The sequence below is a fragment of the Notamacropus eugenii genome, chromosome 3, assembly GCF_028372415.1.
Source record: "Notamacropus eugenii isolate mMacEug1 chromosome 3, mMacEug1.pri_v2, whole genome shotgun sequence".
NCBI lineage: Eukaryota > Metazoa > Chordata > Mammalia > Diprotodontia > Macropodidae > Notamacropus > Notamacropus eugenii.
This window is the reverse complement of record NC_092874.1, coordinates 226,145,365-226,170,383: the sequence shown is the minus strand read 5'-3', so window position 1 is coordinate 226,170,383 and position 25,019 is coordinate 226,145,365. Positions and strand designations below refer to the sequence as shown.

The window sequence follows — 25,019 nt, the reverse complement described above, 5'->3', positions numbered from 1 at the left end:
CATTTATGGAACACACATTGTGTGCTGAGCACATACACACAGAGACAGACATACTCAATATTCTCAAGCTCTGGCCAGTCTTTCTCATATCCAACACTCCTCCCACATCCCATCCACTAGCCCAGTGCCCTGGTGCCTCCCTCGCTCCCCTCACCTGCCCCCCCCCCAACTTCTTTCTTTCTTTTCAGATACAACACTGGAGAAGGAGGGAAACATACAAGCTAACAAGGGACCCAGGCGCCCTGTCTCACAGAGGTCATTCTAATGAAGAGTAGGGAAAAGGGGTCTTCATGCTAAGGCTTCAACATCCCCTTACACATCCCCACCAGTCAAACCAGTTTGCCTTTTAAGTCAAAGAAGGTCTGACTGGGATATTTGTTTGCATGTTGTCTCTCCCCTCCTCCCCCCATTAGATTGGAAGCTTCCTGAAGTCAGAGACTGTTTTTTCCTCTTTTTGTATCCCCAGCTCTAAGCACACAGCCTGGCACATAAGCGCTTAAGAAATATTTATTGGTGGGGGGGATAAAATCACAATTATATGGCAGTGATTGTTAAACATTAAAAAATAAAAAAATAAAATAAAAAAATAAAAAAAAAAAGAAATATTTATTAAATTGAAGAAGGGAAGGGTGGGAAAGGAACCTCTGATCTAATGGGGAAAGGAAAGAAGGTAAAAGTGTGCGTACGTATGTAGTTGAAGACGCTGGCATGACCCTGTCAGTGCCACTCCCCCAATGTTTGGGGGTGAGTAGTAGCCACCACCCCCCACACATTAGTGACACACAGTGAGCAAAAGAGGTTGGTATGATGGATAACCGGACAGTACCCAGCCAAGCTAAACTATCCCTGCCCCGCCCCACCCCACCCCCCAACAACAGAGAAGTAGGATAAAGCAAAACTCAGAAAGGGGGCTGGCATCCTGGCACCCCAGACACTGACCTTCTCTGCCCCTAAGCCATGCCTACTCTCTCCCGGGACCGAGCAACAAAGGCCAAGAGAAAGGGAGGGGCAGAGACTCAGGCGTCCCCGGCTGCCCCGCCCCCCCTTCTCCCCAACCCCCCCTTCTCCCCAGCCCCAGGGCACCAGGGAGGGAGCCGGGCCCGGGCAGCCGTCCGGGAGGGAGGAGCTAGAGCAGGAGGGGGAGAGGGGGGCAGGGCAAGGAAGGGAGGGAGGGGAGGGGGGAAGGAGGGAGGGAGAAAAAAGAAAGAAAATATTTTCCGTGTCCCCGCCTGCGGAGTCAGTGTGCGGTTTGGGAGAAAATGTGTCGGATATTTTGGGGCGGTCACGTGGGCGGGCAGGCTCCAAGAGGCCCCAGGACAGTCCTAGCCTAGAGCCCGTGGGCCCCCCCCAATATCCCCCCGTGACCGCGAACCCCTATTCTAGCGCCTGCCCATCACCAAGACTGTCCAATTCTGGGACCTCCGGGCTTCGAGGATTCCCCTTCCCCCTCCCCCTTCAGGTGAGTCAGAAGGAAAAGAGGGCCGGGATGCCAGTGTCCTGCAGTGGGGAGAGGGGGGCAAGCAAGGGAGCAGTGGTCTAGCAAGGCTACCTCTTGGGTACTTGAGGGTGAAAATCCTCCCTGCCTTCTGGGGGCTTAGTTGGACCCAAGGAGGGTATATCGGTACTCTGAGAGGGTGCATTCTGGGATGGGAGAATCTGTAGGGTTGGGGAATCTTCTTGGTGGGGAAACTTTATCTTATCCTTTCCCAGAGCTTGGAGTGGAAGGGGTGATCTGAAGAACTTGGGGCAGATTCTGACCTTCCCCACTTTCTCCTCCGGGGTACTGGAGGCAGGGAGTTATTTGGAAGAGGGATTGTATGGGGAATGATTGTGAGCTTTGTTCTCTCCCCTTAAAAACCAGGGAGGGGGTGCACAGCTCCAGCCCTGGAGCAGCCGGGGAAATGGTCATTTTGGGCAGAGAGGTTCTCCTGCCCTTTGACACTAGATGGAGGGACATGAGAAGCAGAGATTTAAAGGACAGTGTCAGGAACAGAGCAAAACAGTGTGGGAGCTGTAGGGAAGTGGGGGAGCCTGAGGTGTTAGGGGACCGACCGGACTCCTGGATCTAGGGATTCCATTCCGTTCTGCCCCCACTTCCATAAGAGGGTCTAAGTCTGTATTCCTGCCCTCCCCAACTGTATAGGTTGAAAGAGTTTCTTCTGAGTCTCCCAGGTGAGACAGAGAAAGACTGAAAGACTTAGGTAAAGGACCCTAGAGTCCTATTCCTCCAACCCTATTTACTGACTTTTGCTTGTTTCTTTCTAGCAGTCACAGCCTTGTCCCCTCAGCCTTGCCCAGTATGTAGGAGAGAGCCCAAGGGTAAGTGTGTGCTGTCTGTTTGAATGGGAAGGAGGATCAAGGGATAAGAATGGGAGAAAGAGGGGTAGGTCAGAAAGTTGAGATAGCTAGATCCAGCACCTAGGTCTGATGTCCAGGGTAGCTGGAGTCTCACTCCCTAAGTCCAGAAGGATGACTGCTCTCCAGCCATAGATTAATTTCTGGGGAAGGGACATGGGACCTTTTGAGGTGAGGAAACCTCACCTGTGTCCACATTTTAGAGGGAGGTGAAGAGAGGGCAGTATTAGGGAAATGTAGCTTGTGTCCCCCCCCCCCACCTTATCAGGAGAAGGGAGTAGGGATAACCTCCCAAACAACACCCCTTCCCTCTTTCATACACCATAGCTCAGGGCCCTGGTAGGGAGCGGTGGGCACGCCTCCTCCTACCCCCACCCTGGCACATCCCCCCTGGCTCAAAAAGCCACCTAACTGGCACCTCCAGTTTCCCCCCTGCCCCACCCTGCCCGTGCCCTCTGATGCCCACACACATTCCACTGGCATTGCCTGCCTTCCCCCCTGGGCACTGCCCTTTCCTGGGGCCATTTTAGTGTAGGGAAGACACCTGGGGATGGGAGTGGGTGGGGACCCTGGGGTCTGGGCTCCTCTGAGGTTGGCACAGGGCCAAAGGAAACACCCCCATACTCTCTGCAGCAGCCAGGGGGCCTAGGCAGGAGGTCTAAGGATGCCTGAGTCCTTCCACTGGGACTGTGGATGGGGTCATGGAAAAAGGTGGTCGTGTTTATTCAGGGGGGGTGAAGAAGTGGCGGGGGGAGAGCAGTCACAAGAGCCTCTTTGTTCCACAAGCTTAGCTGGACTGGGCAGAGAGACATGCCCCCCTTCCCATCCGCCTTCCATCCCTGCCCACGCCCCCCCCCCCCTCAGTTACAAGAGAAGTTGCTTTGTAAAGCAGCCCACCCCTCAACTGGGCCCACTCTCTGGGTTGGGATGTTGGTGGGGTAGAGGGGTGAAAAACATTTCTTTCCAGACAGCTCCCCAGGGAAACCCAGGTGTCTCATATCCAACTCAGTGCTTCTCTTTACTCCCTGTACCACCTTTTTCCTCCAACCCCAAAGTCCCCCCACCCCACCCTGGGCCTGAGCTTCCCATCTACAATGAATGAAAGAGAAACTAAGCTTTCCTAGCCCTTGTAGGCAGCTCCTATTCCTTCATCTACAAACCCCATTCCCTAGGGAGACCCAAGTATTTGAGCAGCCAATTCTGGGTTCCTACCTTCCTGTCTCCCTTTCCAGCGTCCCTTCTCTTTACACTACAGTCTAGATTCTCAGTATGTGAAGGGAAAAAACGAAACCAGAATAGGAGACCCTAGGCATCCTGGCTTCAAGTCTAAACTAAGGCCAGGGAGGGGTAAGTGGGGTGGGGGGAGCCTCTAGCTTCTCACCCTTGGCATCAAAGGGGTTAATACAGTTGGAATGTGGCCCAGCCTGTTGGGCTGTGGCCCAAGGGCCTCTGGGAGCCAGGACTCCTGGCTCCACCTGGGATAAGGACTGCAAGGAGAAGGGGAAAGGAAGAGAGATGGGGCCCCTGAGGTTGGAAGGTCAGACTTGTGGGTATATGGGTGTGGTGCAAGGTTAATGTGGTAGGGGGTGTCTCATGACCAGGTTTGAGAACCAGAATGGAAAGATACATCACTGGGGGCCTGAGTCTGACACATGGGAGATAGACACATATACACATAGAGATGGAAGCAGAAGTAGAAGACAGATAAACCAAGGATTGTAAAAATACAAGACAGATATCCAGAGATGAGAGATGGTAAGAGAAACAAACAGAAAATGATAAGTGTGAAGACTGAGAGATCATTGTGGTCCCACAAGTAGATGCTGAAATGAGAAGAGTTGCAGGAACCCTTCCCATCTCTATCTCTTTTTCTCATTCTCTGTCTTTTTTTGTGTCTACCTCTCTCAATCCCCTCCCCCTCCGCAGCCCTAGGAGAGGATACCCTGGGCTCAGCACAGCCCAGACATCATATATACAGGCTGAAATCAGAGTGAGCAGGGTGGTGCAGGACGAGAGGGAGAACCTAGGAAAGAGTTCGAGATGGAAGCAAAGGGAGAAGGAAGGAAGGAAATGGAAAGAGTCATTTGCGGGGAAGGGAAAGAGATTTGGGGAAAAGATGGGAGAGTTGAAGAAGTTGAGGGAATTTGAAAGGGAAAGAGAGAGAAGCTAGGGAAAGGGAGAGGAGAGAGTTAATAGAAGGGGGAAGGAAAATTGGGAGAAAAGGTCATAAGAATTTCAGAAAAGGGGAATTGGATAAGTGTGCCAAAAGGGTAGCTGAGGAGGAGCTGAGTGTGAAGTGTACACAGATTAATAGAGATAAGGAAACACCAAGGGGTCTGAGAAATAGACACCGGCATCAGCTTCTGAATAGACCAGACTTCTCCTCCTCCATTGTTAACCCCAACTTATCTGTCCTGAGGTCTGACCCCTCACCTCCCTCCACCCCTGCCTCACCTCTCTCACCTACGTAGGACAGACTATAGCCCCAGGGCGCAGGCCCCAAGCCTGTTTTTACTCTGGAGTGGATCTAGAGGACGTCTCAAAGCCCCAGCCCAAAGTCTCTTGTGTGTTTCCCCTAAATTTCCAAGGGCCCTTGACTAGTAGCTGCAGATTGGGAAGGTGACTGTCCTGGGAGTGAGGCACAAGAAGTGTATTTACAGTCAAAAGGTGATCTCCCCACCTTCATCTGGCCTTTTTTCTTCTTTTCCACTCCAGGACCCTTGGAACCCTGGTGGTTGGGCTGGACAAGGTGGGCACGGAGCCTCCTGCACCCAGGCGTCGGGCATGGGCGGGGGTTGTGGCTGAGGTTCCCCCCTGCCCATTGCAGACCCTAGAGAGCTCAGCCACCCATGCCACCGCTATGGCTGCCAATAAGGATCGTCTGTTTGTCCCCAGCGCCCTGGGACCTGGGGCTGGTTTCCCTGGGACGACAAGCTTCCCTTTCACCTTCTCTGGGGGACTTCGGGGATCCCCACCTTTTGAAATGCTGAGTCCTGGCTTCCGGGGCCTGGGCCAGCCTGACCTCCCCAAGGAGATGGCCTCTCTGTGTGAGTCTCAGGGGCTGTGAGGGTAAAGGGAGGGGAAGGGGAGACAAGGAGGTTGGAGGGTGATCAGATATGGGGGGGGGGGTCCAATTGAGGCTGATTGTTATACAGAGTGGGAAGATGGTAACCAAGATTCTTAAGACACCCGGTGGGAAAGTTAGGGATGAGAGCTTGGGGTACTTCTGGAAAAACTGTTCTGATGGAGTGTTTGTTGGGGGGTGGGGGTGATGAGGCTCTGGCCATGTGGAAGTAGTTATAATGAAGACTACTCTTGCATGCAAATAGCTTGGGGAAAGCAGAAGAGGAAGAACTAGGGGTTTGAGAGGCTGTCCTGGAGCCTGAGAATTCTAGTCATGGGCATTTAGTTGTTGCTGAATAATAATACTTGACATGTTTATATGGCAAATGAAGGTTTGCAAAGCGTTACAGAAGCATTATCTCATTTGCTCCTCCCAACATACTCTGGGCAGTAGGTACTATTATTATTGCCATTTTACAGATGAGGAAATTGAGGCTTGTAGACTTGCCCCAGAGTCACGCCACTAGTAAGCTTCTGAGTCCAGATTGGAACCCACATCTTCCTCACTCCAGGTCTAGCATCCTATCACCTAGAAGTATGGGGGTCAAGGGAGGCAGAGGAGTCTAGGAAGCCAGGCTGAGGAGCTGTAATCGTTTTCTCGGTTGGTGGGTACAGTCTATGCTTCAGAAGAGTAAACTTTTGAATAACCCCAAAACCAAAATGGAGAAAAAGAGACCCAGGGTTGAGGCTCTGAAGGTGGATGAGTTGAGTTGAGATTCTGGAGGCTGTCCTATAGGAGGAGAACTTTATATTTAAACAGGGGAGGTGGGGCCCCAGAGAGGGGGTGGTGTCCTCAGATTATCTTCCCTCCCTTCTTTGAGGGACTTGTGCCCCTCCCCTCCTCTGGGGCCTGGCACAATTCCTGTGTACAGTGCAGATCCCAACATGCCCCCTACCCTACCCACTTTGAATGAAATCCTTGGGTGCTGACAGTCACCTGGTCCTCCTCCATTCCCCCCACTGACTCCAAACACACACACATACACACCTTCCTCCCGTAGGGTATCCTGCCCCTTTTACTTGTGACCTCTTCCCCTCATCCTTTCTCAGGGAAGGTGTGCCCATAGTCCTAGGAACTGGAGTCAGGGTGGGATAGGGTTATAGAGAGGCAGACTGGGCAGGTGAGGCAGAGAGGGAGGCCTCCAGATCAAACTAGAAAGGAAAGAGATAGTAAAGGGAAAGAAAAGCAGAGAAATAAGGAGAGGGACAGAGACAGATGGAGTCAGAGAATCCCGGATAGAGAAATGAAGACATAGTGGGAGGGGGTAAGGAGAGAGAGGAACCCTATATTTGAGGAGGGGCCACTGAGAATGGTGTGTATGTGTGTGTGGTTGGGGGAAGGAGGGAAAGGGGTGACTAGGCTGGGCTGGCAACTGTACTGGAAAGAGTGAGCTCATCTGGAGAGAGCAGACATAGTGTGAATGTGTGTTTGTGTCAATGAGTGTGTGTGCCCCTATGTAGTTACATGTGTACATGTACATTCATGTGTACTGTTCTTACACAAAAAGCAGGGGCGGAAGGTGACCTAGGAAGTGTGTGATGAGCCATTTGGCTAGGGGTCTGATGGATTTGCTGTGGCCAGTCTTTGTTACGTGTGCCTAAAAAATGGTGAAATTATGTGGATGGCATGCAGGTGCATGGGAAGAAACAATGTATCCTCTTCGTCTAAAGCCCAGTAGACCTCTCTGTATCTTCTTTCTGTCTCTAATAAGATTTTAGAGCTCTGGATTGGAAAGGCCAAGACCCCTGCCCTGTCAGCATACTTATTGCAAAATCATGGGGACTTTGGACCCCATTCTTCATTGGAATAAGGTGTCTATGTTAGGAGAAACAAATGGTAGTATGATCCTAGAGGGAGAGACTCTAGAGCAGGATTCTTGTCACAGACCCCTTTAGCAGTCTGGTGAAACTTTATCAGAATCAGGTTTTTAAATGTATGAAATAAAATAGATGGTATTATAAAAGAAAACCATTATATTGAAATAGTATTAAACTATATTTTAAAAAAAGGCAGGTTAATGACATCAGGTTAAGAATCCTTATACTAGGGAGACAGTCCAGACACCTGGGAGCCAGGAATTCTGGGTTACAAACCAAGTTCCCATTCTGTGACCCTGTGACCCAGTCTCTGGTCATATTACTGTTATAAGTCAGGGTGTAGGGTTCAAGGTGGGGTTAAGGTTGGAGAAGGGGTCAGAGACCAGCAAGGATCCCCTTTCCAAAGGCTGCCCTGAAGCTAAGGGTAGGGAAATAGACTCTGGAGGAGGAACAGGAATTAGGACTGGGAGCTGGGGAGGGTTGGGGAGGGTGCGGCTGCTGGGGACAGGCCTGGGCAGAGCTGTGGTAGTTGGGGGTGGGAAAGCCTGGGCCTCAGACAACTTGGGTGGGGGAGATGCATGGGAAAGCTATAGTGGTAGGAGCAAAGAGGGAAACAAAAGGAGAGAAGAGGAACCATGTGCTTTCCTAGGGAAGCCCTGGGCAGTGGTGAGGGTTCCCTTTTCCCTTTAGACCCCAATCTCTCCTCCCCACCCCACCTTCCCTTCCATATTTTGTCCCACACAGCAATCTCTGGCTTCTTTTTTCTTTATTCACAGTCCTTTTGAGAGAAAAATATCAGACTGGCGGGGAAGGGTCAGTGAAATGCATGATCTTAGACCTGCCCCGGTCTGATCACGTTCACACTTTGTCCTTAGCCCCGTCAGAATCTTCCCTTCGCTAGTTGGGGTTCTGCTGTACCAGCTAGGAGCCCGCTGTTGCGTTTAAATGGGTGAGATGTGTCTGAAGGAGCCAAGGTGGGGGGAGGTTGGGGAGGCACGTGCTAAGCGGAGGCATGTAGAGGCTTGTGTGCATGAGAAGGCAGGGAGGGCTTCGTGTATGTGTGTGTCCACAGACATTGTATTTCACTGTGAGAATTTAAGGGTCTTTCTTTTGTGTCTGAGGGTGAGTCAATTTCTGAATGTTGAGAATGTATCACTATTGCACTTAACTTAACCCAGGGCAGGGGGGCAGAGTGTAGTGGGTGGGGAAGGTTCTTAAAAGGCCTTTCTGCCATTTGGTGGGGGGGGGGGGGGGGTAGCAGAGTTATTAAGATATGGGGATTTCATTGCACATCTAAGTGCCCTGCCCAGCTCTGTGGGGTCAGGTGAAGGAGCACATAGACATACATAGACAACAGAAGTGAGAAATAAATGAGATGAGAAGTCATCAGAGGGATGGGTAGAGGGACATAAACAAAGGGAAATCCTTAGGCAGAGAGACACCCGTGAAGATAGAGTTAGGAAAGGCAGAGACAAAGGGAGACTGAGACTCAGATACAGAGGCAGAGAGTGCAAACAAGCGGGTGAGGGCACTGGGCAGGCTCAAGGAAAAAACCCCAGACTACCGCCTCTTTTCCTTCCCTCCCCTTCCCTGCTCTCTCCTCCTTCGGCTCCAGCTCCAGGCCGACACAAACGGGGCTTTGATTGCAACAGGAAACCTCTCTGGCGGGGGGAGCTGGGCAAGCCGCCGCCTTTGGGGCCCAGTCTGCACCCCCCCTCCAGCCTCTCCCTGGCCCCCCTCTATCCAATCCTTCCCATGGAAGGCCCCTATCCCAGTCCAAGGCTCCCCACCCCTTAGTCCCACCTCCCCGAGCTCCAGAGACCCCTCCCATTGCCCTGGGCCATCCTCCCATCAGGGGCTGCTCCAAAACCCAAGTCTTCTTCCCTGAGGCCGTGCCCACTTTGCCCTGTAACACTACCCCTCCTCCCAGTAAATTGGAAAAGAGAAACAGTTGATCAAGAGTGAGGATTGGGGGGTGAGGGATAAAGAAAGTTATCTCCCCCCTTTTCCTCCAGCCTGCATGTCATCTAGAATCCATCTGTGCCAGGGGTAGTGTGGGGGGAAGGGTAATGATGAGGGTAAGACCATTCGAGACCCATAGAACTTATGCCTAGACGGTCACTTTCTTTATGGGGGAGGGGAGGAGATACCCTGTTCCCCCTCCTCTTGTGTGCATGTGCTTGAGTGTGCCATTGGGAGGCTGGTCAGAAGGAAGGGGCACAAGAACAGGGGGTGAGTCAAGCAGTGTGCCCCCATCCCCCCCCAGGCTGGTGGAAAACATCTGGTTTTCATGAAATGCTAGAAGAGTAATGGCCCTAATTGCTGCAATAAGGGCAGGGGGAACATTGGGGGTAAGGGGGGAGCTGAGCAGCTCCCCATCCTCCTCCCTGTCACACCTTTCCCCAAGGCTGTGAGGGGGGCCAGGCTAGGCAGAGTGCCCTAATGCCCCTCCCCTCCTGGGACACCTCTTTCTTAGGAAGGCAGGGAAGGAACTCTGAAAGGGTGATGTGGAATGGGGAGCATCTGGTGTTGGGAAGAGTGGGGCTGGCGAGGGTTTGGGGCTTTCTGGAACCCTCCTCCCCCACTCCTCATGTGCCCTCCTCCCAGTCCCCCTCCCTGTGGCCTGGCCACTTCTGGTTCTAATTACCAACCAGGCGGGCCTGACTTAATTGGGACCTTTCGGGAGAGGAAGGGTGGAGGGGGAAGGGTGGGGGACTGAAAGCCTGCATTGAAGAACTGGGATCCCTTTATCCATTCCACCTGGGTTTTGGGGAATTGGTGTTACCCCCATTTTGGTCCCCACATGTAAATTTATGTTACAAGAGTATTCACGGGACTGCCCTGAGTCTACTCTCCCATCCCAAACCCTGCCACTGGCTCAATTCCAAGTTAAAAAATACCATCACCTATTTGTTGGGGTGCCCCCTTCAAGAAGAGGGAGTTAAAAAGATGAGGGGGTAGCTTAACCCCGGATTGGAAAGAGGACAGTATCCCCCTTCCCCTAATTCAACAAGCACCCTTCGCATGGTCTATCTCACCTTCCCAGTCCATCTCTGCCCCTCCCCAGTCTGACTCTCCAGCCCCCGAACCCCACCTTTAACGCCCGCCCTCACCTCCCAGCAAACTGTGGCACCCCGTGCTCCCGTCTGCTATCTGTCCTTCCAATCCTGTTCCCAGTATGTGTCCCCTCAAGTCCTTTGTACCCCTTAACTACCCTCCCCCCCAATTGCATCAGAGATTCTTAGAAAAGCGGCGCCCCGCCCCGCCCTACTGCCGCCGCCGCTGCTGCCTGGGCTGGGGGGGGGAGGGCCAGCAGTGTGCGTGTGCGTGTGTTAATGTGTGTGTGTGTGTGTGTGTGTGTGTGTGTGTGTGTTGGGGGGGTGGGCCAGGCCGGGCGGCGCTCCCACTCCCTCCGGTGAGCCAGGCTGACCGAGCCGGCTGGGCAGGCCGGGCGGCCGGGCAGCGGGGCGGGGCACTGGGGATGGATGGGGTGGGGGAGGGACAAGGGGGGGCGGTTTCCGGGAGTAGCAGCCGCTGGCGCTGTCCTGGGGCCAGGCCCCCCGACTCCGCCCGGGCAAACTCTTGACGTGGACCAGCTTCCCTCCACCCGCTCTGCCCCAGTCCCCGTGCCCCCCTCCCCAGCAGCTCCTGGTCCCTCCTCCCCAGGCCTGGGTCCCCAGCAAGCTCCAGGGCTCCCTTCAGCCCCGGGTCTCCCCCTAGTCCTACCGCGGGAGGGTGACTGATACTGGGATGAGGGCACTGGAAACTTCCGTGGGGCATTTGTGATCCTGGGGGCAGTTAGTGGTCCCAAGGGGGAGTTCATGATCCAGGGGACAGGTGATTATTCTCCAGAGAGGGGGCATTTGGTAATTCTGGTGGACAGTGTTGATTTTGGGTGGCGTTAGTGATCCTGAGGGGTCATGGGAGTTATTGATTTCAGGAGGGGGCACGATGATCCTACCGGGCAACTGACAATACTGGGGAGCAGCATTTTAGAGGGGTATTTGGGGGAAGTTGTTTATTCTGGGGCAGGGGTAGTTGGTGAATCTGGGTTGGGCACTTGGGAATCCCCGGGGGGCACTTATGTTGGGAGGAGCAGTTTTGGAGCTGTCCTGCGGTGCAGTCCGGGACCCTAAAAGCGGAGGTTGGGAGCCCGGAGGGCAGTGGGAGCCTGGGGGCAGAAAGGAGTCGCGTGTGTATGTGCGTGCGTGAGTGCGTGTGTGCGTGTGTGTGTGTGGCGGGGGTTGGGTTGGAGGTGTTAGGCACACAGTCAGGGACCCCAGAGCTTGAAAGAGGGTGCCTCCGGGGCTGCGCGGTTCGTGGGGGTTGCGGGGGGCGGGAGAAGGACTCTAGCCGACGGGGCCGGCGGCCGGCTGGGCGGGGCCGGGCGGGGCCGGGTCAGGGGGAGGTGAGCGCGCCCGGCCGCCAGCCCTGAGGGGGGTTCCCGGAGAGTTCATGTCGGGCGCGCGCTTCGGCCGCAGGACGAGGAGTTGGTGGGGAGGGGGCGGGGACTAGAGGAGGCCGAGCTGGAGCCGCAGGAATGTGCCCCGAGCGAGCACGGGGCGGGAGCGCGCGCCGGGGGGGGGGGCGGAGCTTCAGGAACCGGCCGGGAGCGGGGGGAGAAGGGGGAGGGGAGCGAGAGCTCCGGACCCGGGGCTGCGGGTGCTGGGGGCGGGAGGACGCCTGCATCCTTCCTTCCCTAACCCCAGTCCAGACCTAGCTTCCTTTCTTTCCTCCGGTTGGATTGCCTGGAAAGTGTGGATGTGAGGGAAAGGGAAGAGTGTGCACACCCCCTCTCTCGCTCCTGCCTCTGCCCTCTGCACGCGCGTGGGTGCAAATTACGGGCTTCTGCAGGGTGCACGGGGCTTCGAGGGGTGCCTGCACGCGTGTTTGTTTGCCCATGCGTCAGGGCATGTGCGTGCACTGCCCAGTATGTGCATATGCGTGCGTTCCGAGCTGTGTGCACGCACGGATCTCTGCTCCCTGCGCGCGCTCGTGAGTGTGTGTGTGTATGCGCGCGCGCTTGACTCCAGGGCTCCCGCTCCGTGCCCGGCCCCCTCCACTCTCCAAGCCCCACCCCCTTCCACCCCTGCGGGCTTCGCTTTTACAAAAGGTCTCCCCAGCTCCAGCAGCCTCGGCGCCCGCCCGGAGCGAGCGGGACCGCAGCTGCCCCGGCTTGCAGCCCCGCCCGGCCCCCTCCCCCTGACTGGGGATCCCCCCCATCCACGCCTCCCTCCTATGCGGCCCGGAGACCGGCACTAGCACTCCCCCGCCTCCCTCCAGTAGCGGGGCGCTTGCTGGGGGAGGAGGGGGATTGCCCGCAGGTCTCCGGCGCCCAGCTCCCTCTGCGCCTCCTCCGCCCGGAGCCGCGATGTACGATTGCATGGAAACGTTTGCCGGGAGCCCCAGACGGCTGTACGGGGCGGTGGGGCCCGGGGCCGGCTTGCTGCGCAAAGCCACCGGCAGCCCCTGCTTCGCCGGACTGGAGTCCTTTGCTTGGTCGCAGTCCTCCAGTCTGCAATGTAGGTACCGCCTGGGACGGAGGTGTGGGGTGCAGGAGAGGTGGATCCTGGCTCTTTAAATGTTATTTTGGGGGGTAGACTTAAAATAGATGTCTTGACAAGGGCCCTTTAAATCCTTGAGTATAGGAGAGAGGGGCGTACTGGCCCTTTAAATGTGGGGGGCCCTCGGAGATTTTTTTGGGTGTGTGCAGTTGGTGTGTAGTAGGTGATTTCCATAGTGGGTGTATAACAGGAGTGTGTGGTTAATGTCGCTTAGAGGTTTCTTTTGGGGGCGGGGGAGACCCTGGAGTTTATTGGTGCAATTTACAAACCAGGGGACCCTGCTCTCGAGGAGTCTGAACACTCAGCCCAGCTCAGGAGGGTGTCTAAAGTTTTAAGGTCCCTAGGGTGACCCTTGTGATTCTTTTTTGTGGGCGACCATTTGATATTGGAAATGTGGGTGACAGTTATTTTCAACGTGTGTATGTTTGTGACCTTAGGAGTGTGTGGTTGTTGTGGCTCAGTATGTGTCTGGGTGGTGTGTGTGTGTGGTGTATAGTGTGTGTGTGTGTCTCTCCCTCTCTCTCTGCAGATTACCTCCTAGCTCACCCAATCCAGTGGGTTTTGCCTGTGTGGCCCTGGGTGTGCAGTGTGTACAGTTTGCCTGTGTGGATGTTTGTGGCATGACTGTGACGGAGTGTGTGACCCACAGTGGATGAGGGGGTGGGTGGTTTTGGAAAGTGATATGTTTGAGAGTGCATCCTGTCCCCCTCCCCTGTATGTGTAAAGGGATGGTTGTGTAGTACTTTGAGTGGGGAGTGAGCTGGGGGGAGGGGGTAACCCAGGCCTGCTCCCTCTCACTACTTCAGGAGGAAGGACCCTGTATGGGTGGGGTGGGGTGGGGTACAGCGATGATGGGCACCAAGAGGGCAGAGTTTCCCTCTGGGTCTTTTCCATATACAAATTTGAAGGAAGCAGAGTCAGAAAGAAATGTATGTGTCTGTGTGTGTGTTGGGGGGGTGAGAAGAAAGGCTGGTCGCAGAGAGGGGACATTTCTTCCTCCTTGGGGCCCCAAAATACCTACCCTGCCCTCCTCTGGTGAGGGGTGGGATAGATAGAGCTGGGGAGGGAAGACTGGGGCCCTGGAGCCCCCTTCTCCAGAGCTGTAATAAAAAGCCGGGACTGGGAGGCAGTAAAAATGAAGTCCAGATGAGAGGCAGCTTTGAAAAGTGGGCTGCAGAGCCTAGGGGGGGGGCAAAGGGAGCCGGAGGCTGTGACCTGCCCCCCTCCAACTTGCTATTCACAATTTCCATAGGGCCCAGGTCCCCTTAGGGAGGGGGGGAGGGTAAGGGTGGTTGAGGATTGGGAATGGTAAGGATGGGGGCGGGAAGAGAGAAGGGAAAAGGGCAGGGCGGATTGGGGGCGCTGTGGGAGTGTGCGAGCCCGGTCACCGAGCCCAGAGCCCCCGCCAACGCGCCTCACTCCTTGGCACTCAGTAGTGCTGTTTACAAGTTCAGCCGTTTTTCGGTTCCAGAGCAGAGCCGCTCAGATCTAATGACTTGACTGAGGGGGGTTGGGGGTGGTGGTGGTGATGGTGGTGGAAATTAAGGGAATTCGATGAAAAGGGATGGGGGGGGTAGGGGCCGAGGGAGGTTGGGTCTTGGCATTTCAGGGATGGGCCAGGGGAGGAAGAGGTATGTCCCAAACCTTCCAGAATTCTCAGCTGCCCCATCACTGTCTGGGTGAAGGGGATTGTTGTAGTGTTGGGCTAGGGGTGGGGAGGACAGAAGGGGTATTCCAGGAACTAGAGTTTTGTGGAGTTAGGTAGGGCCTTTCTGTCACTTCATGCAGGCACCAAACTGCCCCTAGGCATTGACTGACCACTTCCTCTCTTCATGATTACCATGGGGGGGGGGGGGGGTGTACTGAATCTTTGCTGTTTACCCCGGACAGCCCAGGCTCCGTCTGGCAGTGGGTGCCAAGCAGTTAAGGAGAACCAGGGAACCTTGTTGGCCAGCTAGGAAGAGGGCTAAGTAAAAATGTGTTCCAGGACTTACTGGGTCTTTTGGGGGTACTTGTTGGCTGTTTTAGGAATGGGTGAGCATAGGTGTGTATGCTGTTAGTGTGCCACCATGTTGCTGGGTGAGTGATTTTTGAGTCTCTTTTTTGCCTTTTTTGTGGGTCTTTCTGGGCTGGGGGTATGGGGAGCCAGTTGTGTGTGTGTGTGTGTGTGTGTGTGTGTGTGTCTGTGTGTGTGTGTGTCTGTGTGTCTGTGTGTCTGTGTGTGTGTGCGCGCGCGTGTGTGTGTCGGTGTGTCTCAGAGCCTCTGTGTGTCTGACTAAGAGGAGGTGTGGGTCTACTCCAGAGCCTGGGGCTTCGAAGTACCCTGGGCCTCGCAGCTGGGAGCATTTACAGCGGGTTATAAAGACTTTGTTTGAAGCTCTCTACTGGCTGGCCAGGAATTTCCTCAATTTCAGCAATTTGGACTTTAAAAGGAGAAAAACCCAGAGCCCACCACCTCCTCTTCCCCAAAAGAGGCCCCCCTGATTCTGCCCCAGCCAAGCCTGTCGTGCCTAGGGGGCCCTTGCTGGGGACAGGGCTGGGTCCAACATTGGTTAGGGTCTCTCTGGAGGAGGTTCTCCCTCCCCACATGGGTCCTGGAATCACTAGTTGGACTTGGGGGTTTGGAGATTGGGGTGGGGGGTAGTAAGGGAGGGCTGTTATACAAGGGTGCCCAGGCAGGGGTGATGGCATCATCCAAGTAGAAAAACTGCCCCCTAGGCCTGTCTCCTCGAACCCCCCTGCTTTGTGGATTGGCTGGCACTGCCCCATGCCGGCTTGGCCCCACCCGGGGCCCTTTCGCAAGAGAGGAAATGAGGCAGCTCTCTGAGGGCAAGGAAGGCGTCAATGCCCGAGGTGAGCACCCAAATCCATTCATAGCCTGGTGGGCCCAGTTCATCTAGAGGAAAGTGTGGTGGGGAAAATGGGTCTGGGGAAAGAATTTGGCAGTCCAACCCCTTCCAGGTTTCTTAGGAATAGCTACTGCCCCTGCCCTCTGTTTTGCATGGAACTCTGGCATCCTTCTCTTCCCCATCTGGATTCTTATGTAAATAGGGGGGGGGTTAGGTCTCCCTTCCCCCATCCCACCCTCAGGGTGGGCGGAGTCAGGCTGCAACCCAGTAATCTGGCTCTTGAATGTTCTTTCCATGCTTACCCTCCTTGTTGGATTGGGGACTAATCCCAGGTGGGCCCCAGTGGGCCAATGCCTCTTGGATTCCTTCATTCACTCACAAAGCAGGGAAATTCTTGCTCTAATTGTGAGACTCCCTCCGATCAGCCTGACCTACCTAATGCTTGAGAATGGGGGCACACACACACAGCCACCAAATATAAAAAGCAGTCTTGTCTCTGCTCAGCTTAATTACTCTGGGGTTTACCCTACTTTGGAAGCCATGTTTGGGTGTTTTTAAGTTCAGCAGCTCTGTAATGTAATCAGGAGTGGAGAAGACAGACTTTTCAAAGTCGTTCCTCCCTCATTACCCTTCCTTGCATGCTGATGCATGCCTTCCCAGGCATGTATGCTCCACAGACTCCCAAACATGCTTCTGCATACATGCCCCCCCTTGTCTCTACCCTCCCTGGGCCCCATTTTCAGAGTCCCACCTTTTTGGTCTTTTCCTCTTCCTTTAAATTCTAGCTTGCCCCCAAATTTGAATAGTGTCTAGAGTGTCAGTGCACCTAGTAGGTACTTAATCATGCTTGGTGAGGGCTAAATGAGACTTGATTGATTGTCTCAGATCTGCTGCCAGCTCCCTGTGTGATGTTGGGCAAGCTTTTTCATTTACTTGGGCCTCTATTTCCTCATCTGTAAAATAACAGAATTTCTCAGTTTACAGTACTAGGATTATATGCTTCTTTTGGGGGGAAGGGGTGTGCAGTATAGCCAGGAGATGAGCTTGGGCATTTGAGTTACATTCACCCAGGGTGACCTCTCAGTCTCTCTTAACCCCAGATAGATTTAGGGCAAGGACACTGAGAAGTTATGGAATAGGGGCATGTTACTAAAAGCATTTCCTGAGGGGAAAAGGGCAACTTCCTACCCTATTATGTTTTGGAAAAAAGGAGGCCCAGCATTCCAGGCTCTCCATAAGACTTCAGCTCCCTACTTACCCATTGCTTTCCCAGAGGCCCCAAGGAGGGGGCCATTGGAAGATGGGCATGTATGAATCCTGGGTGGGGAAAAAGGTGAAAGATCCTTGGTGAGTGCAAAAGTTGGACACTCAGAACCCTGCTTCTTTTTTGGTTGGGTCCTAGAATCTGTCCAAATGGGCTCTTTTACAGATGAGGAAACTGAGGGGTTAACTTCTCAGGTTGGGCTGAGTTCCTTTGGATATAGGTGGGGGGGAATTAGGTTTTGTTTTAGAAGAGCCGAAGGTGAGGCCGGCTTTGTTGTAGGATTGCAGATGGGTGGGTGTTTATTGTATGCATGTGGGGAAATGGGGGGAGGCAACTTGTTTATGGTCAGGTTGGATTTGTGTCCATGGGAGGGAGCCTCAACTTTGTTACTATTCCTTCCTTGTCCTTTGCATGGCTGTGTTACTGTGGGTTGTTGTTGCCAGAAGGCTGGAGGAATGAGCAGGAGGAGCCATGTTATGTGTGTCTGTGGGGGGCACCTCAGTTAATTTCACGTTGCTCCTTCCCCTCCCAGCCGTAGAGACCCAGAGCACAAGCTCCGAGGAAATGGTGCCCAGTTCGCCCTCACCCCCTCCACCTCCCAGAGTCTATAAGCCATGTTTCGTCTGCAACGACAAGTCCTCCGGCTATCACTATGGGGTCAGCTCCTGTGAGGGGTGCAAGGTGTGTGGTGGGAAAGTCCAGACCCCATTGAACTGGGCCGAAGCGCCCCCTCCCCCAGAGCAAGTCGGGTAGGGTCCAATGTAAAGGGTGGGGGACCAAGATTAAGGGTTGGTAGGTCAGTCAGTGTAGCATTTGTTAAGCACCTGCTGTGTGCCAACCACCTTGCTAAGGGGTCAGGCAGGGTGAGAGAAGAGAGCAGAAATCTGGGGTGGGGTGGGGTGGGGTGGGGCAAAGAGGTGTTTAGGTAAGCGCTTTGGGTATAGTACACTGTTCTAGGCTGGAGGGGAAAGGCTCTGGGTGGGTTGCAGTGACTGGGAGCCTGGGGCTCTAGGAATGTTTGCATGACGACCCTCCATTCTTTCACCTTCGATCACCAGGGCTTCTTTCGACGAAGCATCCAAAAGAACATGGTGTACACGTGTCATCGGGATAAGAACTGCATCATCAACAAAGTGACCCGAAACAGGTGCCAGTACTGCCGCCTGCAGAAGTGCTTTGAAGTTGGGATGTCTAAGGAAGGTAGGCCCCCTGCCCACACTGCCTGCTGCTTAGCCAGTGGGGTGTCTGTGACTGTCCCTTGCCTTACTCTCTGAAGCCCTGCCCTTTTTGCCGTCCCCCTACCTTGGCAAGACTTCCACACTTATTACCACTGAGGACTATGAAGGAGGACCCCCCCCACACCCTCTCTCTCTTCCCCCAATTCAGCCGTTTTGTGGGCCTTAACTCTTTGGTTTCCCCCAAATAGGAGTGGGAATTAGGGATTGTACAAGGAAAAATCAAGGGCGTATTAAAGGTTCCCCATTCCTCTTTAGCACGGATTTGGGGTGCTGGCTCCCTCTCCTTCCCCCATCCCCCACCACTGCGCTGCCAAGGCTATAAGTGGATATCCTGCTGGCCTTGTATCCTGCCACCCCCACCCCCCACCCCCTCCCTGGCTCCCTCGGTAGCTCAGCAGGGGTGACAGGAAGGGCAGAATGGAGTCCTGCTGCCTGGAGAGAGAGGGAGCCGGGACTATAGGCCCTGAGCCCAGGGAGGCAGCCTGGGAGCCGAAGTTCATGTGGGGAATGGAAGGATGAGGGGGGGTGGTGTTGGAGGGAGGAAGGGGATCACTTTGAGACACAGGAAAGAGGGGCAGGGACGGACCTGGGTGCCCTGACCTCTCTCCTTGCGCTCCTCTATCTTCACTCCCTGCCCTGTCCCAAGCTGTCCGGAATGACCGAAACAAGAAGAAAAAGGAGGTCAAGGAAGAGGGTCCTCCTGACAGCTATGAGCTGAGCCCCCAGCTGGAGGAGCTAATCGCCAAGGTCAGCAAGGCCCATCAGGAGACCTTCCCCTCCTTGTGCCAGCTGGGCAAGTACACAACGGTGAGTGGTGGCCACAACATGGTCAGGGATACACCAGGATGGGCACTAGGAGGAGGGGGATAGGTCCCCTAGACATACTGAGAGGCAAGATGGTCAGCAAGCTAGGATAAGAAGATACACTGAATTGGGTTCTCAAGGGACCTCCTTAGGAATGGGGAACAATCAATAGAGGCACTTGGGGTTAAGTGATTTGCCCAGGGTCACATAGATAGCAAGTGGTTGGATTTGAACTTGGATCCTCCTGACTCTGGGGCCAGGGCTCTCTCCACTGCACCATCTAGCTGCCCCTCAGTATACACTTACAAAGTATCTACTGTGAGCCCACATTGGGACAGGAATTTGAGAGTAGGTCACCATGGCCCTTGATCCTGTAACTCCCCAATTCCCATCCCTAGAACTCAAGTGCAGATCACCGGGTGCAGCTGGACTTAGGCCTGTGGGACAAATTCAGTGAGTTGGCCACCAAATGTATCATCAAGATTGTGGAGTTTGCCAAGAGACTTCCAGGTTTCACAGGACTCAGCATCGCCGATCAGATCACCCTCCTCAAGGCAGCCTGCCTGGACATCCTGGTGAGAGCCAGGGAACCCTAGCAACCGTCTAAGAACACTTTCTTTAGGTTTCACTTTCCCTTAGATTCCCTCTCCCTCAGGACCTTCCCACACTCTATAAATCGTATCCCCCGGGGGAGATCCTTAACTTTTCACCCAGCAAGGCCCCTCTCAATCAAAGCCAATCCCCTGCCTTCTTAGCTTCTAAGATTTCTTGGATTTCTTCGGTCTCTTTTCCAATATTCCCTAGATCATTAGTTTCTGTTGCTGCCCACCTAAGCAGTGTAGTATGAGTGGTATATCAGAAAGGATACAGTCTTTGGAGTCAGGAGATCTCGGTTTGAATTTTGGTCTCCATGATCTTCAGTGAAATGGAAATAATGCCACACATCATAATCTATACAACCTGTCTCACAGCTTCTTTGTAAACCTAAAAGTGCTATGCATATCTGTTCTGATTGCTCCAAAAATCCTTGAACACAGGTTCCTGAACTTCCTTCCTCTCCCCCTCTTCCTGACTCCTTAAGACTGACCATAAGGATATTGCCTTCCCCATTCTAGCACCTTGGAACTCAGTACTCCCAGAACCCTTTAAGAGGTCCATCTCTTTGCCTAGGACTGATCACTGACCAGTAGACAAACCCTTTCACCTCAAGCCTTCTTTGAAATGACTTTCTAGCTCCTACCCCTCCTTCTTTTATGTTTCTTTTCTTTCCACTTATACCCACTCTTGGGACTTATCCTCGAAGTCGATACGTTGTTCATGGTGTGTCCACTGTCCCTGCCCTTTGCCCCACCCCAGATGTCATGCCTCAGTTGGCCCTTTTCACTCCCTTTCTTGACAGGTGCTAGATACTCCTCTTCCTTCACTCTCCCTGAGCCCTGTCCTCTAGCCTCAGGTCCCTTCCTCGAGCCTCCTCCCATTCCCCAGTTAGGCCAGGACCCCTCCTGAACCACCTCCCCTCCTTGTGTCTTTTCTTACTCCTCTCCTTCTCCTCAGATGCTTCGGATCTGCACTCGATATACCCCGGAGCAGGACACAATGACTTTCTCTGATGGTCTCACCTTAAATCGGACCCAGATGCACAATGCTGGCTTTGGGCCTCTCACAGACTTGGTCTTTGCCTTTGCTGGGCAGCTGTTGCCTCTTGAGATGGATGACACGGAGACTGGACTGCTCAGTGCCATTTGCCTCATCTGTGGAGGTACTCCATGTCCCCTGGTATCTACTGACCCTCCCATAGCCTTTTTCTTCCTGACACACTTATCCGTCCAGACCCTACAGGCCCAATTTTTCTCTAAAGCAGCTATTTCTGGGAGAGATTACCTTAGCCCTTTTTTTCTTATTCCCACCAGGTTGGATTATAAGTTTTCTCTTCTTCCTTGGCTGAGTGGGGATAATATGAGCAATTTTAGGCTTTGCTCTAGGACACCCCCAGTGGGGTCCCCCCTCCTTTGGGTCCCCATTCCTGATGTCTCCAGTCCTCCATTATTACTATGTCCTCTCCCATCCCTTCCCACAATATTCTGTCTTATTTTTGCCTCTTCTCCCCCACTTGCCTAGACCGAATGGACCTAGAGGAACCAGAGAAGGTGGACAAATTGCAGGAGCCACTCTTGGAGGCTCTGAGGTTGTATGCAAGGCGGCGGCGACCCAGCCAGCCCTACATGTTCCCCAGAATGCTCATGAAGATCACTGACCTTCGGGGCATCAGTACCAAGGGTCAGCCTGGAAGGGGGGAAGGGTGTGATAGAGGGAGGAGTGAACTGGGGAGAGAGACTGGGTCCACTTGGGAACCACATTTCCTACACACCCAGCCTCTGTCCTAGAACTCTGTCCTTGGTTGGGGGAGAGGGAGAGAAGAAGGAAATTCAGAGGAGGCCTGTTCTCTGGAGGTACCCTGACTGATGGGGGGAAATGGAATAGACTTCAGACACATACTACCTTTCTGATCCCGGGCAGGTCACTTAGCCTCTGCCTGTCTCAGGATCATAATACTTAACCTCCCAGGGTCATCATAAGAATCATATGAGATAAGATTGGTAAAGCCTGTTGTAAACTTTAGAGTGCTATGTAACTACAACTACTTACCACCACCACCACCACCACTACTACCACTACTCCTACTGTATAATAACAAACTTGAAAAAAAAGTCTTTCCCCAGTCGCCATGCGAGGCAGATGGTACAGGTATCGTCCCATTTTGCAGATGAGAAAACTGAGTCTCAGTACCCAGGCTCACATAACTAGTTCATGTTAATGTTTGCATTCGAACCCAGATCTTATTCCAAAGCAAATTCTTTACACTATATACTCCACTCCCTGAGCGCAACTGGGCCCTTCCACATGGGCACTGAAAGTTAAGTGGGTACAGTTTCTCCGAAAAGGCTTCCAGGAAGAAAGAGGAAGGAAGTAAGCAAATATTGAGCACCTACTATGTGCCAGACCTTGTGCTAAGTGTTGTACAAATATTCTTTTGTTTGATCCTGGGAGGTAGGGGCTATTATCATTCCTATTTTACTGTTGAGAAACTGAGGTTAAGTGACATGCCCCGGGTCACACTGCTAGAAAGTGTTTGAGGCTGGATTTGACCTCTGGTCTTCCTAACTCCAGGTCCAGTGTTCAGCTGCCTCTATAGAGCAAAATTAGGAAGGACTAAGCAGAGAGATAGGGTTGGGTAGAGGAGAGGCCTCCCAGTTTGAGAGGTCAATATTATAAGAGCTCAGAGATGTGAGAGCATTAGGAATGTGTCTGGTGCCAGAGGGATCGTTACAGTCAGGCTGGAGTAGGCTGTCTGCGCTGGGAAGTCCCAAGTGCGATGGAGGTGGGTCAGAGGGAAGAATCAGTGAGTTCTGATCACATGTTCTATGGGGTCGCCCTCTTCACAGGAGCAGAACGAGCTATCACCCTGAAAATGGAGATCCCAGGCCCAATGCCTCCCCTGATCCGGGAAATGCTGGAGAACCCTGAGATGTTTGAGGACGACTCCTCGCAGCCTGGCCCCCGACCAGAGCCCCCCAGCGAGGATGAGGGAATAGGGGGTGGGGGTGATGGGGACCTCAGCCCCGCCCCTGACCCTGACCCCTGATTTCCCCCTGCTGTGGTGGTGATGGTAAGGGGTTATCAGATACCCGGGTAGCAGACTGACCATCCCCACCAGTGACTGGGAGAGGATCTTACGTACCCTCTCTTCACTCCCATTCCCCAAACCAGCACCAGTTCAAGCTCCTTGTTTTTGCCAAAGTTTCTTGGGCTACGTGTCCATCCTTTACCCTCACCAAGTCCTAACTGGGCTTCCTTCCCATAATTTTCTGGCTGGGACCTGATTCCTGTGCCTTCCTTCCCACTTTAGGGAGATCAAATGGGAGGGGTGAGATGGGGTCTCAGCTATGAATCTAGGAGCTCTCTCTTGGACATCAGGATCCCTCAGTTCTCCAGCAGGGAGAAGGGGGAGAACCTTTGTTGGTGCTGAGTAGGTGAGGACCTTGTCTCCCATCCCTCCCATCCCCATCCCCACCCCCACCCCTGCCAGGGGAGACCTCCAGGAATAATTAGGAACACTAGAGACCAAAGGGAGGAGCAGGGGGGCTGGGCCAGCCGCCTCCACCTCCTTGTGACCGCTGTGCAATGCCCCCTGCCTGACACATACTGCCCTCTGCCTCCCTGTGTGCCAGGCTCAGGGTAGAGGGTAGCTGGTCCCCCCCAGTCCTCTGGGGGCAGTAAAGGGGGGCAGATGCAGGTCCGTTCTGCACCTCTTTGCTGATGGCTCCAGCATGTACTCACCCTTTCCCCATGCTTCCCCTACAAAAAGGGGAAGTATCCTCCGTTAAGAATTCTCCAGCCCTACCATGTGCCTTGGGTGTCCCCCGCCCCCCATCTCAGCCATCGGGGCGGAACCCTTCTACACTACAGAGGGGCCTGGGGAGCCCCTCCCTCTCCACCCCTAGTGCCTTCCCCCCACAATACCCCAGAGCAGCTCAGCCCAGGGAGGGGAGGGCTGCTTAGCTGATCCTTACCCTACCCAGAGGAAGCCTCTTATTTATTTATTAGCTTTTGTTTACACCCTGGAATTACCCCCCATCCCCCTGGGGGTTCTGGGGGTGGAGCCCAGGGCCCCTTCTGATTCCCAACCCCTGGTTTGTATTTAGCTGCCAAATAAAATTCCCACTGGCCCCCCTTTTTCTCTGGGGGGGCTGGGTGCTGTCCCCTCCCCCCCCTTTGTTTACATCCCCCTTCCCTCCCGCTGTATCGCATATTGCTGAGTTTTCTATTTTTGCAAAATAAAGTGATGGAAACTCATGGGATCTGACTTCTTCTGGGTGGGGAGGTGGAATTGAGGGAGGCTAGTAGGACTTGCCTGAAGGCCTAAAGTGAGGGCTAGTGGTCTGCCAGGTGCTCTTTCCCTTCTCCCACCCTCCCCTTCCCCCCTTCCAGGCTTTGTCCTCATTCTCCTCCCCTCCCCCCCCAGGCAGATATGTGAGAATACAGCCAAAGGGAATGAGATCTGGAAACCATATTGGGACTCTTAGCTGGGAAGAGGGAGGGATTGGTGTGTGGACCAGGTAGATCCACCCCTCTCCTACCTGGGCCTATATCTTCTGTGGCCACTAGAGGGTGTGGCTATGTGTGCTTCACTCAGCCTGTTCTCCCTCCAAAGCATTCCTCAGACAACCTTAGAGCCTTAGCATCTTAGATCTAAATCTGGAAGAGCCTTTTTGAGATCCTCAGCAGAAGAGAAAATAGGTCGGGGTAGGGGTGGTGGGGTAATGGTTTGTCCGAGGTTAAAATTAAGCTTGGACCATGTGTCTCCTATCACACACACACACCTCGCCCTAAACTGAGGAATTGGGGGGTTGGATCTTTTCAGAAAAGTCAGTGCCAGGAGTGGGGAGATACAGGAAAGAGAACAGGTCACAAGTGGAGAGCTGTGAACTAAGCAATCAAGAATCAGGAGAAAGTGGGACCTGGAGAGGAAACTACTGAAGAGTGAAGGCTGGAGTGGATGACATGGGGATCAGTTGCCTCTCTCTTAGGAGGGTTGATGATTAGGGGGCAGCTTCCTCAAACTCTAGCAGATCATCGTCTTTTCCTTCCAGGCTTCCTACTTCCAGGCTACTCTTTGTTTACTTAGTATCTATAGGATGGGGAAAGGGAAGGATTTAGGCAAAGAGTCACCCCAACACATTTCCCATTCCTAATGTTTGATCTCATACTCCCTAGTTCCTCGATGTTGCTTTCTACCGCAGACAAAACAATGAAGTTTCTTTTTTTTTAACTTTATTTTTTAATTTTTTTGGGGGGGGCAATCCGGGTTAAGGGACTTGCCCAGGGTCACATTGGCTATAGTAAGTGTCCGGTCCTCCTGACAATATAGGGCCTGTTACTCTATGAACTGCACCACCAAACTGCTTTTGTGAGGTTTCCCTTGGTCCTGGTTCCTCCCTAACTG

At 53.6% G+C, this 25,019-nt stretch overlaps 1 protein-coding gene across 5 annotated transcripts; it reads left to right on the top strand.

The window, feature by feature from the left end:
* Positions 1 to 1,224: 1,224 nt before the first annotated feature.
* On the top strand, positions 1,225 to 23,869 carry RARG (retinoic acid receptor gamma). 5 transcript variants are annotated; one of them, XM_072654799.1, is made up of 10 exons: positions 1,225 to 1,459; positions 2,266 to 2,319; positions 5,071 to 5,402; positions 17,506 to 17,654; positions 18,032 to 18,173; positions 18,858 to 19,018; positions 19,414 to 19,590; positions 20,570 to 20,774; positions 21,134 to 21,292; positions 22,459 to 23,869. In XM_072654799.1, exons 3-10 carry the CDS (start codon positions 5,216 to 5,218, stop codon positions 22,656 to 22,658), a joined length of 1,380 nt encoding a protein of 459 aa, XP_072510900.1. In that variant the 5' UTR covers positions 1,225 to 1,459; positions 2,266 to 2,319; positions 5,071 to 5,215; the 3' UTR covers positions 22,659 to 23,869. The 5 variants fall into 5 exon arrangements, with proteins under 5 accessions (XP_072510900.1, XP_072510903.1, XP_072510901.1 ...); XM_072654802.1 differs by lacking the exons at positions 1,225 to 1,459; positions 2,266 to 2,319 and adding an exon at positions 15,579 to 15,713 and having other exon boundaries at positions 5,073 to 5,402; positions 22,459 to 22,796; XM_072654803.1 differs by lacking the exons at positions 1,225 to 1,459; positions 2,266 to 2,319; positions 5,071 to 5,402 and adding exons at positions 12,663 to 12,818; positions 15,579 to 15,713 and having other exon boundaries at positions 22,459 to 22,796.
* Positions 23,870 to 25,019: the final 1,150 nt, after the last annotated feature.

Bases quoted from the DNA above. Each gene is read 5' to 3' on its own strand.
- RARG (XM_072654802.1), top strand. From the start codon at position 5,216: ATGGCTGCCAATAAGGATCGTCTGTTTGTCCCCAGCGCCCTGGGACCT. The intron at 19,019-19,413 runs GTGAGTGGTGGC...TCCCATCCCTAG, and splicing joins AGCTGGGCAAGTACACAACG to AACTCAAGTGCAGATCACCG. The intron at 20,775-21,133 runs GTACTCCATGTC...CCACTTGCCTAG, and splicing joins CATTTGCCTCATCTGTGGAG to ACCGAATGGACCTAGAGGAA.